We start from the raw sequence: 21054 nt of genomic DNA, 5'->3' as shown, positions 1-21054 counted from the left end.
TGGAATGAAAGAGCTGGAGGATGTGAATGACCTTAGACGGGTGTTTGTACGCCTCTCCCTACGTCTGCTGTCAACAGCAGTGTGTGTAATGCTTTCTCTCCTTCCTCAGGAAGAGCAGGAATGGATGGAATGTCACCTTTCTGCTCTCGCCTTCACTCTCACACACACTATTAGCCTGGTGAAAACCAGTCCTTGTTCTGTGCTCCGCTGTGTACAGATGAGTCTGGACTCTCTGATACTGAAACAATTGCTTCCTGGAGGCGTGGATTCCAGGAAGTGGATGAATCATTTTAGCGATTTTACTCAATCACTGAAGTTTGGCCGTGAGGTACATAATGCACTGGTGTAATGATACAAAGCTTACCGGAAATTGCATGGACTGTAGACAACCATCCTCCACTATGAATAGAGGAGTGCTGAGTTGAACCAGATAGCTGTTCGTTTACCAGAGTCCAGAGGGAGTAGTGAAGTGAGATTAGAATTAAGCAGAATTTCATAGGAAAGCAACGACCAGGATAACACTTTATAAAAGTAAATTTTCCTACGTATAATCTCGCAGGCAATAAACTTTTAGAATTTTAGGCTAGTTAAGATTACCTTAATTATTTATTTTTGCTAAATCCATTTCAATTATGTTCTTCAAAATGATAAGTGTCCATACACTGATGTTACTTTAGCTTTAAACAGGTTGGGAAAGCCCTAATGATGATATTATGAGTTAGTGGGCCTTATATCGAGGTACATTTCTGGATCCATTTTTAGGCAACACACTTCAATTCTTGTGAGATCATAGAGAAATCACAAACAAATCATCCGTGCTTGTGCGGTTTCTCTCTGGGCACGCCAACCTCCTCCCAAAGTCCAAAAACATGACTTGGTTCTCAAGGTTCTGGTTAGTCTTTATGTGAATGCGTGTTTGCCCTGTGTGTCTTTTGTTCTGTGATAGACTGGCGACCAGGCAGTACCTCGCCTCTTGCCTAATGGCTGCTGGAGACGAGCACCAGCCCTCCAGAGACCCTGCAAAGATAAGAGAGTATAAACAATGGATGGATGAATTGTAAATTTGTCTGATTCCTCTGCTAGTCCTGGAAAATAACACCTTGCAACGGGAAGTGAAAACCTCATGGTGTTCGGATAGCTGCACACTCAGAGGAGACGCCAGTGTTGTTGCTTTTCTTCTGACTTCTTTAAGTCTCTAACTCTGTGCTGTCATAACGTATATTACAATAACCAATAACCAATATTACAAATGTTTCAGTTTTCTGTCTAACTTCATATTATATAAAACACCAAAACAATCAAAGCAGCTCTTCAGAATAATAATAAGATACTAGAATTATGTTGTCAACAAAAGTTAAATGTGAAGCATCGTTCAGTGATCACCAACGACATAAAAAATTTAAACAAGGCAAGGGCATAGCCTCAAAATTTGCAGACTGTCTTTTAAAATGCGTGTCTTTGCACAAAAATGTGATTTGTTTTTGTATATGACCTACTGATTTAACATGAAATAGTGTGAGTGGTAGTGTAACAGAAGACGAAACAGGAAGGAGACATCCAGACGTAGTAAAAAGGTCTAAGATAGATGCTATAAAACTGAGAGGGCCGTCCGTGTAACGCCTCCTGTCTTCACCGAAAGATGCGTATGCGACATGTGTGTTTATGTTGGGCTGTAGTCCGAGAAGACCTCAACACGCGTCTTGCGCGCTGCTCAGCTCCAAGCCGAGCACTCTGCAGAAACCCAACTCCCCCCTCAACAGCAACATCCATAACAACCGGCCCTGGAAACGGCCCAGCTCGGCCTGCCATCCCCGCTAATTCGGGACACACTTATCCCTCCGCACGGCGGTCTTAATGTCAACCTTTCTGAGCGAGAGCGTGTGAGATATGAAAAGAGTTTGTGCTGCAGTATGCGAGAGGCACAGCTGAGCGGTCAGCCGGACGCGACGGGAATGGCTGAGCTCGGGGAAAACACACACGCACGCTTCCGCCCACACACACCCGGTTACGGCGCTGACATTTTGCAATGCGCTGGCCAGGGGTGGGGTCAGTTGTTGAACATGGTGGAATAATATTTTAGGTTGTGTGTGTGTGGGTGGTTCTAAAAAAAGGGGCGAAAGAGGAGATGATATAAGGAGACAAATGTATTTCGTAAAGTTCCCATGCTTCTCTGTATAGACTTTAAACATCTAGATGATTTATATGGAGAACCGATACTGACATCATTAAAAATAAAAGCAGCTGAGTGAGCACTTGGCCCAATAAATACATCAATGCACTTGAAATGCACCAATTAATTTAAAATAGAAGAACTTTACAACATGTTTCTTTTTTTACTGACTCCGCCATCCATCCATTAATTTTCTTCCACTTTATTCGGGGTCAGGTCGCTTTTCTTGGTCCAGAAAAGCGATCCAGAAAAGATCCAGTAGCAGCTTCAGAAGGGAGGCCCAGACTTCCCTCTCCCGGGCCACTTGTTCCAGCTCCTCCGGGGGAATCCCAAGGCGTTCCCAGGCCAGCCGAGAGACATAGCCCCTCCAGCGTGTCCTGGGTCTTCCCCGGGGCCTGCCCGGAACACCTCACCAGGGAGGCGTCCAGGAGGCGTCCTGACCAGATGCCCGAGCCACTTCAAATGGCTCCTCTCGACGTGAAGGAGCAGCGGCTCTACTCTGAATCCCTCCCGGATGACTGAGCTTCTTACCCTATCTCTAAGGGAGAGCCCAGCCACCTTACGGAGAAAACCCATTTCGGTCGCTTGTATCCGCGATGTCGTTCTTTCGGTCATGACCCAAAGCTTCTGACCATAGATGAGGGTGGGAACTTAGATCGACCGGTGTTAGGTCTAAATACCTATTAAACAAAACACAGGAAAGACAAGAGAGTTAAATTCTTTTTGTACTCGCGAGGAGAGCAGACAGAGAGATGCTTTCAGTTACAAATCTCCAACCGCTCTGAAAACACATCTCCCGCTCCCTCTATTTTATTGCTTTTTTAGGGGACCCTCTTACACTGAGCGCTTTAACTCTCAAAGGGAGGGGAAAACAATTTATCACATTGTTGCAGCGCTAATGACATTTACTATTAGACACATGTTATCTACACTCTAAATCTTTCTGCTCCAGTCGAGTACCAGACACGGCGTCGAGTACCACAGGAGAGCAGACAGAGTTGTCTCCGCTATCTCCACGAAGGCTTCACTGCTCTCTTTCTCAAAGAGGTCACAGGAAGGAATCATAATTATTCAACACACAGAGACATTACTGCCCTGCGACGGACTGGCGACCTGTCCAGGGTGTACCCCGCCTCTCGCCCGGAACGTAGCTGGAGATGGGCACCAGCAACCCTCCCGACCCCATTAGGGACAAGGGTGAACAGAAAATGGATGGATGGATGGATGGATGGACAGAGACATTACTTAGAATAGAGGAAAAAGAGAAAAAGCATATAATTAAACATTATCTAAATGTTACTACAAAGCTACATGATACAACGAATATTTGATAATTACTAAAAATACAATTTATCCAACAACCGGTAAATCGAGAGCTTCGCTTTTTGGCTCAGCTCTCTCTTCACCACAACGGACCGGTACAGCGCCCGCTTGACAGCAGACGCTGCGCCAATCCGCCTGTTGACCTCCTGTTCCTTCTTCCCCCATTCGTAAACAAGATCCCGAGATACTTGAACTCCTCCACTTGGGGCAGGACACCCCCCCCCCCCCCGACCTGGAGAAGGCACTCTACCCTTTTCCCTTTTCCAGCTCAAGATCATGGCCTCGGATTTGGAGGCACTGATCCTCATCCTGGCCGCTTCACACTCGGCTGCGAACCGCTCCAGCGAGAGCTGCAGATCATGACCTGATGAAGCCAAAAGGACCACATTATCTGCAAAAAGCAGAGATGAGATCCTAAGGCCACCAAATCGGATCCCCTCAACACCTTGGCTGCGTCTAGAAATTCTGTCCATAAAAGAAATGAACAGAATCTGTGACAAATTGCAGCCCTGGCGGAGTCCAACTCTCACCGAAAACGAGCCCGACTTACTGCCAGAAATGTGGACCAGACTCTGACACCGGTCATACAGGGACCTGACAGCCCTTATCAAAGGGCCCGGTACCCCATACTCCCAGAGAACCCCCCACAGGGCTCCCAGAGGGACACGGTCGAACGCCTTCTCCAAGTCCACAAAACACATGTAGACCAGTTGGGCGAACTCCCATGCACCCTCCAGGACCCTGCTGAAGGTGTAGAGCTGGTCCAGTGTTCCACGACCAGGACGAAAACCACACTGCTCTTCCTGACTTACTTCCTGCTCTAACTGACCCTTATTTTAATTTTTAGTTTTTTTTCTTAGTTGTAACAAATTATATTTTTAAGCACATAATTTATGGTTAACCCAGTTCGTCCTCCTAATCATATTTAGAACATGCTCGTTTCTTTAACACACTTATCTCATGCCTATCAATCATTCAAATATGTAATAGCATCTAAGATGAACCAGTCTTGTTTACATAGCAGTTGTACACTTCTAATATTCAAATTCAAATTGTAATCATGGATTTCTTCATAGTTTTCTTTTCCCTTGTTGAATCTAAAACATTTAAGGATAACATTCTCTTAAAGGCAGAAAATAATATTCTGTTTCCTAACATGTTGCCTCCTAGAGAGCTTTTAGCCAAATCTTAACATATAGAGCCACAGAATGACACAAATGTTCCATAAATTATAAAACAATTTGCAAGTGGCAGCTGCAGGTGGCAGCATCTATACGCTGCAAAGTCCAGGGACTGATGTGACAGCCAGCTCTTTCAGAAACATGGAAACAAATATAGCATCCACGTTTGCAGAACATGAGAGATGCACTTTACATCTCACACGCTCCACACACAACATGCAGAAAAACTCTGCACCAACAGGCTGGTCTGGTGGCGTGGAGGCCTCACGATTTGCTCTTGTTTTGGAGCAAGGACGTGGACACCTGCCAGTCACCGAGGAGACTGTTAACACCTCTCTGCACCGATGTATTTTGGTGTCTGAGCCGACAGCTGGAGCTTGCTCAAAGTTGAGTCACTCAGCAGTGCAATTATTGCAAACCCAGCAGCAAATCTAGAACAAAATGATAAAAATAATTTTAAAAATCCATGTTTTCTGTCAAACTGAAGACTGTACTTTAGTTATTCCTGCTCCGTTCAGCGTTCTTAAGACTGTAAGACATTTGTTATTAACTATGCAAGAAACTAATGGCTCAATATGAGGAATCGCTCATTATGCTACAGGTGCATTTCAGTAAATTATGATTTTATCAAAAACAATTTCCATAAGTGAAAATCATTTATAAAGACTCACTTTGCACAGATTGTTTTTTAATGTTGATGTTACAGTCAGTTAAAACCGTTTATTTCAGAAAATGTTATTCAGAAAACCAAAAACATTCATAAATACATAAATTTTGTGACCACTTAATAGCTTATGCAATGATGATGCAATCATCATTGTCACAACTGCATTCAATCATATTAATGGAAAGTTGAATGGAAGGAAACAATGTGCACAAAGCAGCAAGTATTTTTAGATCCTTGAGAGGATTGTGAAGCAAAGGCCATTTTGTGCATGCAAGAGTATTTAGCCAACAACACTGACATACTTTTAGTACAATGGTATTTGTTTACATGGTTATTTTTTTTTTTGCGGAGAAACTGAAGTTTGAGTTTTATGTAAGTCATGATCATCAAAACCCATTTGAGTGAAAGAAAGAAAGAATGTGTCACCGTCCAATGAATCCTGAAAATAAATGAGACTCAGGTCACTGTTTTATGATTTTATTACAAAAAGCATTTCAATTCAACTAGGTACGACTTTATATGATCAAAATAAAGAAGACAAAATAAGGATTAGGATTTAATAGATTTTAAAAAACCCATATCAGCTTCCCTGTAGCGCCTTACTTCAGTAGAGGAAGGCAGTAGCGCCCCTCTGTGGTTGGTAAATTAAGTGCAGTAGAAAATGCAGGAAAGTGAATTCAGAGGTTTATTTCTTTTTTTGTTTTGTTTCAACCTTAAATAACCACAAGCAACACACATACTGAATTTAAAAAAAACCAAAACAACAACTTTACCGAGTTTATATATTTGTACCATAAATTTATTATAAAGATCCGAATAGATGAGACAACACTTTAGTTGTCTTTGTAGAGAGAACATTGAGGGAGAGAATATTATAGCCTCTCTGATCAAGAGTCCTCATCTGATAACCCCCAACGACTCAAAATTAGCCAGCTGAACAATGAAGAAGTGAGAATGATTATCATGCACCAGCTATGGTTTCAGAGTGGGTGTTAGTTTTATTCTGGGTTCACTTCCTGGTGAGTTTCTTTTTCTTTGAAAGAGATCAAAGATGTGGAGCTTTCAGAAACTGTTCTTCACTCTGTGCTGTAAGTTTTTAAAAACTATTTTATATAACATCTTAAATCTATGTCAGGAGGGAGGACATGACAATATGCCAAAGAATGAGAACCCCTGATGCTGTTATCTGACTTTTGATTTCAAAATGTTTTCTTATGTTGTCTTCTCTCTGCAGCCGCTCTGAGCTGTGTGCGCAGCGCTGCAGGTTTGATCCGTGTGTTTGGATATGAAGGTATACGCGTGAATATTTCCTGCTCATATCCTCAGGGTTATGAGACTTATGAAAAGTACCTGTGTAGGAACGACTGCGCGGACAGCGACGTCCTTATTACAACATTACAAACAAATAAACACAGACACTCCATCTATGATGACAAAAGTACAAGAATCTTCACAACAACAATTTCTAACCTTCAGTCAGCCGACGCTGGGAAATATTGGTGTGGAGTGTCAAGGAATGGAAAAGATCTTTACACCGAGTTAAAACTAGAAACAAAACAAGGTATGTAATTTTTTATTTTTTTACCATTTAAGTTGCTAAATAGTTTTCAAACAGGATTTGTGACTGTGTGAAGGGGCAAGGCTCTAAGTGTTTGCGATATTCAGAACGGGTGGCAGTTGACTAAAATTAACACAATGACAGGATTTCCTCCGTGCCTAATGATTAGTTTACCAAACCTTTGCGGTGCTGCTACTTTCAACATTTCAAACAAAGCATTGGGATATAAGTAACATGCAAACATAGAGCGAAAACATACACACCTTACACACAGAAGGGTGTAGCTTCATTTCATACAGAACTGAAAACCTCACTGTTCTTTATGAACTTAGTGAATTGTTTTTAAGATCAACTACTAAGGTAAAAAAAGAAAAAAAAGAATGTTTTTCTTTTGACAATAAAAAATACGCTCCTACAAATAACAAACTGCAAATAAGCAGCTTGGACTACAACGCCCAGAAAAGTATTTCCAAACGCTTTCCAGATTTTATTGTGATTTGAAGTTATAGAGCATCAATAAATATCACATGGATGTAAAGTGGAAGGAAACCAAAATCAGAAATGTTCACGGTTGAAGCTTTTACTTGGCTGAACCTAAACTAAATTCAGCTCTACCATTTGCATTTAGAAGCCAACTGATCAGTGAAACATGCGAACGAGATAAATGTATTTTTAAGTCCTTGATGGAGCTCACATAAGCAAACAACAGTGGGTGCAAAAGCACAAAGTCGTGCAGTTCTCTGCTTGTTGCATGTGTGTGCTAATCTAATAGCTCATGAAACAAAATCACAACATTATTTTCCTGTCTTGTGAAAAGTAGGCTATAGGGTTTAGCGCTTGGTTTTGTTTGGAAATCATCCTATTTCTGCTTACGGTGGTGAGCGACACACACCCGTGTGCATTTGAACGTCGCTCCTCCAGATCGGTCACAGGTCTGAGCCACCTGCATGCAACACCTGCAACACAGTGGAAGGATTTCTGCTGGATTTTATTCAGATTCATAAGGAGCGAGAGAGATGCAGTAATAAAATAAAATGCTTAATTAAAAAGCTGATCTATGGCTGTGTCCGCCCAAATGAAGAGATCAGTTGTGCTTTATCTCTGTGGAGTCTGGGGCGAATGAGGGTGGCGCTAAAATGAACTATTTCCTTCATTTTTTTTAAACTCAGGCGGCCTTTATTTGAGAGTGGTTAGACGGGAAAGTGGGTAACGAAAGATGGGGAAGACATGTGGCAAAGTCATCAGGCTGGGACTCGAACCTGTGACGTCCGAGTCGAGGACTAAGGCCTCCTTACATGGGTTGTGCTTTACCTCTGCCCCACCACAGCGCCCCCGAAATGTAGCAATTACTTTTAATATTTATTTTTGATTGGCAGTTTTAAAAAGCATAAAGAAAATTAATAGGCACTTTCTCTGACTGCAGCGAGTGATAACGTGAGAAAGCGAAAGCATTAGCTGTTGAAAGAGTCCATGCAATGTGCTATTTATGAAGCCGCTGCTTAACCGCAACATGCGACATCATCTGAGTATGTTTTTACAGACAGTTGCTGCAGCACGGTGAACAACATCCAAGGTAACGAAGGCGGCTCAGTGACCATCAGCTGTCCGTACGACTCTGAGTCTGACGACAAGCTGAAGTTCCTCTGCAGAGGAAACCGGCCCTCCACATGTCGACAGCAGGCAGTGATCACCTCTAACAACACACAAAATGGACGATTCAGACTCTCTGATGACAGGAAGTCAAGAATATTCACAGTGACCATTTCCAGTCTGACCCTGAAGGATTCTGGGTCGTATCTTTGTGGAGTCCAGAGAAACTCAGGATTTGATGTTTTCTCTGCTGTTGAGCTGGAGGTCAAAGGTGAGAGATCAAATTTATGTACTTATAATGTGTAAGAGTCAAACACTTTTCAAATAAACAGACGTTGAAGAAAAATTTATATAAAAAAAAGTGTTCATAGGCCCTTAAATAATTTTATTTTGTGTACTTTCCAGAATGGTGCTGTGTGAAGTCAAAGATAATTAGAGAAACTGCAGGACATGAAGTAACCTTGCAGTGCCCTTATCCACCTAATCACCGAAACAACAGGAAGTTCCTCTGCAAAGGAAGTCAACGCAGCAACTGCACAGACATGATGAAGGGTCAAAGCAGGTTCTTAGTGCACAGTGATTCCTCTGAGTCTTTCTCCGTTAAAATCACACAGCTGGAAGCAGGAGATAACGGAACGTACTGGTGCCGTTCAGAGCCAGAGTGGAACGTTGGAAATTATACCCAGTTTCATCTGTCTGTAGGTGAGAGGCACACAGGACAAGTAAAGGACAATTTACCTAAATATATCTAGCAAAAGATATATATTTATATCTTTTATTTGAAAAAGTGTTTTAGCAAAAGTGCAAAGCTTCTAAAGTTATTTATTGTATATGTTGATGGATAAAAATGAAACAGATGGGAACAATAATATAAAAAACAAAATTATATGATCACATTTGAAACAAGACAAGTTAGAAAATAAAAAAAATAAAAATATGGGGAAAAATTGTTTCGCATTAAAAAAATCTGCTTTGCTCCAAATCCATCCAAGTTCCATCATGAACATCGCAAAGAAAATGTAATACTGAGTCGGGCAAGCTTTGTGATCGCTTTTACAATCTGTTGTTTTTTTGACTGCTACAGTAGAAGAAGAACAGAATGTGGCCAAAAAGAAAACGCTTCAGGCATTGCCAACACAAGACACCACAACGGGTGAGAAAGTCAAAAATAACAGAAACCCAATACCACAAATGAAACTGAAAACAAAATAACTCAGAGCTTTTAACACCTCTACAGAATTCGACTGAATTTGTTTCCACTATTTCACGTGACTCTCGGTTGTTTAGAATCATCTCGTTTCCTGTGGAGGAATATTCAGTTCAAACCATAAATGAGAAAGATATTTTGTGTGTCAGTAACTCTAATTTCACTGAGATGTTTGACTCTGGGCAACACAAATCCAAACCTCTCGTGAGAATTTGTTGGTTTCTTCGACAGTATCTCGGCACCAGAGCAGCAGAGTGACAACTGCCCCGCCGGTCTCTGAGGAACTCATTGAAGGTAAGGCGAGTTTGTATTTTAGTGGAGGTTTTCTTCAGGGTGGTAGCTACAGGTACATCTGTTACTTTATAAATGTTCCAGTTAAAACCTAATGTTTTCAGTTTTGGTTTTAGTTTGACACTGGTTCTGTGGTTTTGGTTTATAGTTTGATATTGAAAACACTTCTTATGCTTGTTAAGCACAGTGATATTTATATACTCTCCTCTGATGCCTTGCTCATTTTTAGCCACTGTGAGTTAATATCTCAGTCATGCCTTTTCCAGGGAGGAAACACAGCACACATTTTTTTCATTGGGTTAAGGTACAAAAATTGAGAGGAGAGGTTTACAGTTTTTTGGATTTTATTTTCCTAATCCACACAGGGTCAAGTTGTTTTCAAGTATCTCGTTCACAAGTTTTAGTAAGATGGGCGAGAGAGATGGATGGACAGATTGAAGCTTTGTCTGCTGTAATGCAGGTTCTGCTCTGGTTTGGTGAACTATTGGTCGATCTACACTTCAGCTCTCACCTGAGATATGAATCAGAACCGATAGCTTGCCACGACAAAACCAGTGAGAATTCTAAGATTTCCAGGGACGTCAATAAAAAGAGGGGAATAAAAGCGAAGACGACGGGGCCATTTGCAACGAGATTATTGCTCCAAGTTTCAAACGAGTTGTGCTGACAAAGGCTGTTCATTTCCATTACTTTGCATCAGCTCAATCCCTCAGCATTATAAAATTCTGACAAACATTGTATTTTAGACTGTTCTGTAATGGGTTTCCAAATTGTAATAGAGCTTATAATAATAAATAAAAGCAACTGATTTATAGTTCTTGTGAACCGCAGTGAATGTTGCTAGGAAGCAACGCAGCTTTGTGTTTAATTTATTGTTTTTCTTTGTTCAGGGTTTCCAGACGTCGCTCTCTATTCACTCGTTGCCATCGTTGGTGGGCTGTTGCTGCTGACTGTCATCCTGGTCACGGTTTTCAAGAGCAAATGTTCCAAAGTACAAGGTGAATTTAGAGCTTCCTCAATTGTCCTCAGTTTGGTGAAATGCATGCGTGCACAGCTGTTTCCTCATGTTTTGTTCTGTTCCAGAAATCGGAGTCGTTGCAGACGGAAAAAAGCTCGACTTCGTGGAAGCGCAGGAAGTGTGTGGCAGAGAAGATGTAAGAAAACTAATGTCCAAAGTTTTGCGGTCAAAGTGTGATCAATCGTACAAATACGTTTACACCACATCTGTAGACGTCAAAGGTTTTTACGCTTGTGCACAACAAAGGGTGGGCGATATGAACTTAAAGTTTTATATTAGAATATTTTTGGTACTATTGGGATAATAATAACTGATAGGATTTCCCAGGATTCCCCTGTATTTTAGCTCCGTCCGTCTGTGCACAAACTATGACCCGCTTCCCCTTAACCTCCTGCATGAATACATTCCCACTGCATAATGCTGCCACTTCCATGTGTCAGTGTGGGGAACTGTGTTTTGCAGGGTTAGAACATTTTATAAAGCCCAAAGAAGTTTTACTTCAGTCTCGTCTGACCAAAGACACATAATTTGCAAAAAACATGAACCAGTTTTAGACATTTTGGAACAAAATGTCTAAAAATCTCCTCCACTCAGCTTTATATGAATATGCTGTACATTTTTCACAATATTCTAATTCTTTGAGATGTTGAATTTTGGATTTTCATCAGCTACAGCCTATAATAGACAACATTTACAAGAAATAAAGGCTTAAAATATTTCGCGGTATGAGTAATTAAGCTGTATGACTTTCACTTTCTGCAATGAGTGGTTAAAAAAATATTGAACTTTTCACATTATTCAAATGTTTTCAGATGAAAGGAAACTGAGGAAAAAACTCGAAGCATTACCATTTTTTGCACATCACGTCCATCAGTGTATTTCAAAGCGTCTTTATAAAATCCTCTTTGTTGCATCATGTACTGATGAAATGTGATCTGCTGTTTCTTTCAGGTGTATCAGAATCATGACTCTATGGTGATGAGATCACAGCAGATGGCCTCGAGGCAACAACATGCCACCTGTCCCGCCAATGATGTGGACGAAGATGAACGTGACTACGAAAACGTCACAGCAGCTGAGGACATCTACTGCAATGAGGGTTTCCATAAATTTAAGTGATGGAGAGCAGGTTTAGCGCTTAACTAATACCCAGAAAGTTGATTTTAATTTGTGGCTTCTCTGAAAATAATCAGAAAATAATATTTTCTTCTCTGAAAATATTGCAATTGTTATCCAGAATTAATTTTTCTGTCTCAAGATTTACAAAAAGTATTTTTAGTTTAAATTTGTGTTGCTTTAATGTTTCTTTTTCACTGCACACATTTGCGTGGCTTGAATTTATCGAAACAATCGTATTATTATCCATACAAAAAAAGCTACATATTGCCCACATGTAAATAAAAACATATACAAATACACAAGTAGAGATGAAAGGAACACATATCTTATTGACAGTTATATTTCATATGTTTATTATGTTTAAATGTATTATTCTGTATTAGTGACTGTTTACCATCTTTGTCATTCAATCATTTGTTTTATGCTGCATAAACGTGACACAAAAGTAAATCACAGGTTTCACATGGAATTTTTGAACTGAAAACATGACAAAGGAATAGGAACCAAAAAAAAAATCCTGCATATTAATTTAAGTAGTGAATATGTCTTTTTATTTTTCTTAAATGGATTTGTTTCTCTTAAGAACAAATCTATTGAAGCTCAACTATCGCTGATGACAAGCGAAAGATAAAAACATGCAAATATTGATGATCCCTCCAAGAATAAAATACTTTTAGTTGCGTTTAACTTCCTTCATGAACACAGAAGCAGAAGTTGTTCCTCTTTTCTGAAAAAATGTTTTATGAGAATCATTTTGCTGACATAGATGGAACTGGTATCAAAATAGAGTTTATTATTTGCTCATTTTATGACTCAGTTTGTATTTTTTTCTTTTTTAAACATCTTGGTATGTCATGTGCCAGGGTACCAAGATGTGTTTTTTTTTTTTTTTTTGTTAAGTAATTTTCAACATGAAATTAGTTTCATGTATTTAATTTCTGGCAACTTACTATTTTTTGAGAATGAAAACCTTACAGTTAAGAATAGCTTAATAGGAACTATTCGGTGTGGAGAGGCAATCAGCTGACTGTGTAAAGGAATCAGAAATGTTTTTAGTTAGCATCAGAGGGAAGGTCATATTATCCTGTAGATTTGAATGAACAATCACAATCTGTTGAAAATATATTCAGAAAGGCATTTCTACACTTGAACTAATAAGTAAATAAATAAAATAGTATCTGAATCAGATAAAAAGTATCTGAAAGTCGCGTCTTTGATAAACAGGAGAAATATCCAGCACAGGCCTTGCAGGACCTGAGAGATGCATTGTTTTCAGCTAATGGCTCTTTGGAGCCCAAACATTATGTTCTCTTTGTCCTGCTCTTCTCCTGGCATTCTTGAAGAAACAGGTCACTAATTACCACTGATGTTCCACCCCAAAGGCCCGGCGGCAGTCAGCCGGGCCCCCCTGGACTGGAAGCTGTTTGCTGTTTTTACCTCAGAGTGACCAACTCTCTGTTATTCCTATTAAGATTTGATGCAGTATAGAGGCTTCCGCACTTCCAGTATCTGTGCCTTCTGTCACTTTTTTCAGCAATTAAAACTGTTTAATCCATTGTTAACATGTCGTAACCTGTTTTTCCCAAACTAACCGACTGAGTTGATTAATGCTGTTGGATACAGGTAATGTTAGCTAATGTTAGCTTTTCTGAAACATTTTTTTAGAAAAGAGGAACAACTTCTGCTTCTGCGTTCATGAAGGAAGTTAAACGCAACTAAAAGTATTTTATTCTTGGAGGAATCATCAATATTTGCATGTTTTTATGTTTCGCTTGTAATGCAACAAGCGCCTTCAGCTTGTTAACAAGTAGCCCATAGGCTACTGGTGTTATGTTCAAAGGTGGGTAGTGCTGGTTACATACACATGAGTAACTTTTTTGGAAAAAAGGTTAAAAAAAGAGTAGTTTTACTGAACAGTACCTTTTTCTTTGACTTGAGTAATATTATTATTGCTACGTAGATTCATTCCCCCCCTTATCCCCAACTGCCATGTGTCCGATTGACCCATTGACCTGCATGTGAGTATTTTGGTGGCAGTTAAAGGGTTAAACTCTTCTGGAGGCTTGGCTCGTCATGGATTAATCGGTCAGCTTTAAAATTAATACTCAAGCAAAAAATATCATTAAGAAATGGGCTCTAAAATTTTAATCAACTTAAAAGCGTGAAAAGCAAGTGAAGTGTAAATGCAGACATTACAAAAGCGTTCAGAAAAGCCAGAGACCCATTTATCATTAAAGCCTCGCCTTCAGGGACGGGTTGAAAAACTTTGAATGTGTTGCGGTGAGCAGAAAGTAGACAGAAACAGTCAGGCCCCTAACAGGATACTTGATAACAGCAGAGAGGGTCATGGCTGTTGTGTTGTTGTTGGCTTGTATTGTAGTCCAGACCCACTTCCTCTCCGCCCCTCGACCTCCAGACAGAGCCCCTCCTCACCCACCAGCCATTAGCAAATTCATCAAACTCCGTCGACCCCCAGAGCAAAAACAAGCATTAATGCAGATAAATCCTCTGCAACAAGCTGACTGCTGAGGTTACGGCTGTGAAGGTGAGCTGCTTTATTGGGTAAAGATGTTTATTATTAGTTGGACTTTCTTCACACATGATTTTGTCATTAAGTTTGAAACAATAATTTTGCTGCAAACCTATAGTGAGATTTTTTTTTGTTTTTTTTTTTGTTTTGGTGAAATACTGATAATTCAGAACTTATTGTTTGAAACGTTCAGGTACAACGACAGAGTTACCTGCTTCAGTATTTCCGGTGTCATTAATAGGCTCGTTAATTTCAGCCGATAGTAAAAATAATAAATAAATCTTTTTTTTTTTTAAATACCGTGGTGGCCACTAGATGGTGGTGTTGCTCTGGATTGCCACCTGTGGATTCTTGACGTCTAACAGTTGAACGAGTGAAAACTACTCAATCTCTTGTTGAAATAACTCTCAAAAAGTTAAATATATTCAAACTCTGAAGTAAAATCAAATAGACTCGGCACCGCTGTTGATTTAAATCTGCCAAATTTGCTCTGAATGTTTTGTTTACTGCATTAACACACTGTTTCCTCACAATATTTCTCAAAGCTGTTTGTCCTGGTTTTTGCTTTAGTTTTATGAACGATGTGGAACTTTCAAAACCTGCAGCTCATGTTGTGCAGTAAGTTATAAAAATTTGATTTTGAGAACATTTTCTTGCCGGATGTTGATTTCTCTTCTTGTAACAAGTTTCTTTAAAACAAATAATCTTTATTTCTACCAGGTGATTAAAAAAAGAGAAAAAGAACAAGCATTTCATTGCATTTATTTCATGGGAATAGATCTGAAAATGATACTATTTGTATACGATTATACACAGTGTTAAAGAGAAAAAAATACATGCAAACTTGGTTAAAGTTGTCTTCTCTCTGCAGCAGCTCTGAGTTGTGTGAGCAGCGCTGCAGGTTTGATCTCTGTGTTTGGATATGAGGGGAGCGATGTGACGGTTTCCTGTCCATATGATCCAGGATATGAGAGATACCAGAAATACCTGTGTAAGAACAGCTGTAGTTACAGTGATTTTCTTATCAAATCAACGCAGGGAAATAAAACCAAATACTCCGTTTATGATGACAAAAGAACAAGAGTCGTTGCAGTAACCATCTCTGATCTTCATTTTGGTGATACTGGGGAATATTGGTGTGGAGTGACCAGAGCAGGAAAAGATATCTACACTGAAGTAAAGCTGGAAGTAAAAGCAGGTAAATAATCAAACTCTTAATCCTCAGAATGATAAAGTATGAGCTTAATGGTAGATGCAGAGAAAAAAGCTGAATCCAGGGAGGTCGGTGTGTGTCAAGGTGGATGGTGGAGACTAGGGAATGATAAATTTTGGTTACTTTTCCGCTAGTTTTATTTCTATATTGTAAGGGTTGTCCTTAAAAATAAGAAAAAGCAACAAATAAAAGGCAGAAGAACGAGAAGTAAGAAAAAAAAAACTATGAATGATCCACATTGATTCCTTTTTTTGTTTAAATAATTCATTGATCAGAATTATCTTGCCGAACTTAAACAAGAACATGACCACAACACCAACTAAAATATAGACATAAAGTGTTTTTGATTGAATAAAGCATTAAGATGGTGACTGGGGAGTGTTACACTTAAATTAAATCATGAGATTTCAATAGAAAATTCACATAGACTAGAAGAGAATAAGATTGATACGACTGAACACAGACTGCCTAAAACAAAACATCAAAAAAATTACCTCATATTGTTTAAAGAACATTTTTTAAACTACATTTTTTAAACTTGTCTTCATCAAATTTTTAAATGTCTTAGTATTAGATCAGCAGTCAGTTTTAGTTCAAATGCAAACAACAATACAATAAGAGGTTTGTACTTTTGGTTTGATGTTATATTATTTCAGTATTTAATTATTAAAAACTTAAAACATATGATATGAAAATTCTACTACTTCTGGCCTGGACACGTACAACAACGTTTTCAAAGATTTCTACATTTCTGTCTCTTTGCTTCTTTGAATTGCATTTTTCTGTAACTTTTGCTGTAGGAAACAGTTTTGTCTTTCTATCAGACAGATGCTGCGACCCGGTGAATAAAACCCAAAGTATTGAGGAAGGTTCAGTGACCATCAGCTGTCCGTACGACTCTCAGTCTGTCGACAAGCTGAAGTTCCTCTGCAGAGGAAACCGGCCCTCCACATGTCGACAGCAGGCAGTGATCACCTCTAACAACACACAAAATGGACGATTCAGACTCTCTGATGACAGGAAGTCAAGAATATTCACAGTGACCATTTCCAGTCTGACCCTGAAGGATTCTGGGTCGTATCTTTGTGGAGTCCAGAGAAACTCAGGATTTGATGATTTCTCTGATCTTGAACTGGAGGTCAAAGGTGAGAGATGAAACATTTACCTCAAATTCTTTAAAGTGGAACATTTCTTAATGAAAGATTCTGGGGAAAATTGACAAAAAATATGTCACCTATGGGTGACAAATATAACAAAAAAATTAGATTAGCTTGATAATTTTTTTTTTTAAAGATGTCATAAATTATGATGTACAGTACTTTATAGATCCACTAATAATAGTTTTGTATCTAAAAACATATGACTGGTACTTTTAGTGTAATTCTTTGTGGAAATATAATGCAAATATTGCAGGAATTTTTTAAATACAGCTATACCCTGCATTTGTTATTATATCTGTATTTAAAAACATTAACTGATTTATTTAACCAAAGTTATTCAGTTATTTTGGAAGGTCCGAAGAGCAACATGCGGCTCTAGAGCTGAAGGTTGAGGATCCTTGATTTTGGACTATTATGCGTATTCTACGTTCAGCCTGCTGGCAGAAAACAGTCCCCACAACTTCTAGCGCGGCATATGAAAGAATATTTACACGAGTTTACCAAACATTGATGCCACTGATGTCCTCGGCTGATTGCTGTAGACCTTGATGCTGCAGCACAAGCTGCGTTTTTATTTCTTTCTTCTTTTTTTGTGACATATTTGGCCTCATTTTACTGCTTGGTTGTCACAGAAAAAGGAGAACAAAATGCAAGTGGAGAAAAAAAGCTTGAGGATCTGCCACCAAGCCTCACGACAGAAGGTGAGAGAGACCAGGCCACACACACATGAAACAGAGAAAGCGGTTTCACTAGGCCTCCCTGTTGCAACAGGAATGCTACGTTTAGCAAATGACACGTATGACCAATGTGTTGAATTGCAAAAATGTGATTCAAGTATTTTGGTAACTACTCTGCTGTAAACCTTTAACCACTTGTGAATGAGCGGTTGAGGACGATTGTCTTTCCAGATGTCTTACTGTTGCCCGGCAACCACAAAGCGTGTGCCTTTTACTCCTTCAAGGCTCAAATCGAAACTGAAACAGAAAATTAGTCTGTGAATTGTTAGTGAGTCATGCATGATGGTTGTGGAGATGTTAGACCTTCTTTCATTGACTGGAGTTTAGTGATTCTATAGTTGCTCTCAAACAGTTTTCTATTTTGTCGCAGACGGTGAGGTTTTGAAAAACATTTGTTTCTGTGTGCAAAACATGAGGAAACGGGGGAGAGAGGGACATCAAATCCTGTTTCCAAAGGAGCTGGTTTGCTTTTACTGTGCTCCTGATTTGAAACTGTGTATGTGTATTGACATTTTTTATATTTATTTGTTTTCCTCTTTGTTTTTCTATTTTAAAAGATCATCTGATCATCTAGGGACATTTCAATGCTCAGAGTTCAGTTACTCTGAATGTGCTGAGATGTTTGGCTACTGAAGACGAAAGATCACAGTAAAAAAAACAACAACAATATGTTAAAATTGAGGGGTTTTTTTCTCTAACAGTGTATGAGCACCAGAGCAGCACAGTGAAAACTATCATTACTACCACACCACCAGCATCAGAGGAACAGGCTAAAGGTACAGTGTGTGTTAATGTCTGAATGTGTACAGATTTGATATATTGAGAGACTGTATGATCAAAACTGTGCATGCTCTCCAATTATCATCTGAATATTAAAGTCAAGGGTTTTTGAGATTGCTGCTGGCTCTTTGTGTTTCATATTTCAGGAAGTGAATATGTATCAAATTGATATCAGAAAACTTTAAAAAGTTGCTTGTGTAATCACCACAAGTGTTACAAGTGTGTAATATTTACTGACAGAATTATATTTCTATTTTATATACATCTATAAGCTACACAATGTGTAGCTACACAACAGTGATTGTGTTCATCTATAATAAACACAATCTGCCAGTGTTTATTACCATTGGCAGATTTTGATTTTAAAGCTATTTTTAAACAATCACAAAATTAGCTGCTGACAAGAAATGAAACAATGTAAACTATGTGTCAGTTTTGAACTAAATAATTTAGATGCTTTAATTTACATTCAAACAAACACACCACGTGGGAAACCTTTACTCTTCTCAATAATAAGGTTGAAAACCTTTAGCATTGTAGCAGCCAAGCTGACCTTAAAGTTGCTGACCAGCTTTTTATATGTTTCCACTGGACTTTTGATGAGCTCCATCTCTTTGGAAACCCTCCTTGCCATCATCCTAATTGTAAATTGAGACTCCAATTTCTCCATGGCACTATTACTTCTTCTTCTAAGAAGAAGCACACTTCTAAACTTTAACTATTTTCTTTAGACCTAAATCTTCAATCTACCAGGAGTATGAATCATTTTGGGCTTTACTTTAACTGTAAAAACATGTAATCTACACTGACATTTTCTTTTCTTTTTTCTGGCAGGGCATTATCATCCAAGCACCACAATGAAAACTACAACACCACTGGTTTCTGAGGAACTGACTGGAGGTCCTCTATGTATTTATCTAAACATACAGACAGATTTGGTATTTAGCTATTAAGATAGAAAACAATCTTTTAAAGTAAAAATATAAAAAAACATCTTAATGTTTTCTCTCTCCAGCACCTATGAGCAGCGCTGCAGGTTCGATCCAGGTGTTTGGATATGAGGGCGGAGACGTGAACGTTTCCTGCCCCTACGATCGGGGATTCGAGGGTCGTCAGAAATACCTGTGCAACAACGACTGTCGTTACGCTGATGTTCTTATAACAACATCACAAGGAAGTAGTGGAAAATACTCCATTCACGATGATAAAACAACCAGAGTCTTCACAGTAATCATCTCTGACCTTCATCTTGGTGACGCTGGGAAATACTGGTGTGGAGTGACAATAATAGGAAGAGATATCAACACTGAAAGAAAGCTGGAAGTAAAACCAGGTAAATATTAAAGTCGGTGTTTCAAACATGTCAGTAAAGATTAGGACAAGACAAGCTATGACCATTTTTATATGTACTTATTGACTAATACAGGTTAAATACTGTTTTATTAGTTATTTATTTAAGTTATAACTAGGCATGATCCACACACTGACTGTTCTTCAATTAGTGCTTGATACTAATAAATAAATAGAAATTAATAAATTGGAATAAATTACAGCAAACAAAGATAACATTATTCCTTGAGGACATTTTTGTTTCTTTCAATTAAGCATTGTTTTTTTACTCAAAGATGTTATTTTATATTGTTGTTCATCTTAATGTCAGACAGATGTTGTGACAAAGTGAATAAAACCCAAAGTATTGAGGAAGGTTCAGTGACCATCAGCTGTCCGTACGACTCTCAGTCTGTCAACAAGCTGAAGTTCCTCTGCAGAGGAAACCGGCCCTCCACATGTCGACAGCAGGCAGTGATCACCTCTAGCAACACACAAAATGGACGATTCAGACTCTCTGATGACAGGAAGTCAAGAATATTCACAGTGACCATTTCCAGTCTGACCCTGAAGGATTCTGGGTCGTATCTTTGTGGAGTCCAGAGAAACTCAGGATTTGATGTTTTCTCTGCTGTTGAGCTAGAGGTCAAAGGTGAGAAGCCAAGCAGGCCTCCTTTGATTTTTTGTGATCTCAGCCTGTTTTCTCTAAAAAAACCCAAATGTTGCTGTTTTTGCTCAGCAGAGTCGTGCTGCGCTAAGTCAAAAAACATGAGTGGAGTAATGGAGCGTAGTGTAACCTTCCAGTGCCCTTATGCACCCCAGCATCCCAATGACACAATGTTCCTCTGCAAGGGAAACAGAGCCAGCAACTGCACAGACATGATGGATGAAAGTAGGTTTATTCTGAGCGATGTTTCCTCCAGCTCTTTCTCTGTGACGGTCACAAAGCTGGAAGCAGGAGATGCTGGAACGTACTGGTGTGGCTCAGGCCCAGAGGCGAATGTTGGAAACTACACCCGCTTTCATCTTTCTGTAGGTGAGAGAGACGCAGAGGTAAAAACTACCTGAGTTTTCAGTGCAGTTTTGTACATCAGGTGTAGAGGTCACAAGGTTAAAACTGGGATCAAAATTCAGCATGAGTGGGATTCAAGTACTCTTGGGTTCACACAAACTTACAGAAT

At 39.2% G+C, this 21054-nt stretch overlaps 2 protein-coding genes across 3 annotated transcripts in view; both read left to right on the top strand.

The window, feature by feature from the left end:
* Positions 1–4240: 4240 nt before the first annotated feature.
* Positions 4241–21054, top strand: part of LOC114144612 (polymeric immunoglobulin receptor-like) — a 25897-nt gene continuing 9083 nt past the window's right edge. Inside the window, exons 1-7 of one of the 2 annotated variants that reach the window (XM_028017643.1) lie at positions 4241–6429; positions 6576–6902; positions 8440–8760; positions 17660–17728; positions 18466–18540; positions 19379–19453; positions 19560–19877. In XM_028017643.1, the coding sequence (XP_027873444.1) occupies positions 6393–6429; positions 6576–6902; positions 8440–8760; positions 17660–17728; positions 18466–18540; positions 19379–19453; positions 19560–19877 (1222 nt within the window). In that variant the 5' untranslated portion in view covers positions 4241–6392. The remainder of the gene's footprint in view (positions 6430–6575; positions 6903–8439; positions 8761–17659; positions 17729–18465; positions 18541–19378; positions 19454–19559; positions 19878–21054) is intronic. The other variant, XM_028017645.1, reaches the window with a different exon arrangement.
* Positions 13922–21054, top strand: part of LOC114144646 (CMRF35-like molecule 3) — a 9132-nt gene continuing 1999 nt past the window's right edge. The window contains exons 1-5 of the mRNA XM_028017706.1: positions 13922–14669; positions 15225–15272; positions 15526–15852; positions 20205–20525; positions 20613–20909. Coding sequence (XP_027873507.1) covers positions 15236–15272; positions 15526–15852; positions 20205–20525; positions 20613–20909 — 982 coding nt within the window. The 5' untranslated portion in view covers positions 13922–14669; positions 15225–15235. The remainder of the gene's footprint in view (positions 14670–15224; positions 15273–15525; positions 15853–20204; positions 20526–20612; positions 20910–21054) is intronic.

This window comes from Xiphophorus couchianus, chromosome 5, assembly GCF_001444195.1.
Source record: "Xiphophorus couchianus chromosome 5, X_couchianus-1.0, whole genome shotgun sequence".
NCBI lineage: Eukaryota > Metazoa > Chordata > Actinopteri > Cyprinodontiformes > Poeciliidae > Xiphophorus > Xiphophorus couchianus.
Note: the sequence above shows the minus strand (reverse complement) of the source record. Positions and strands in the feature narration are given on the sequence as shown.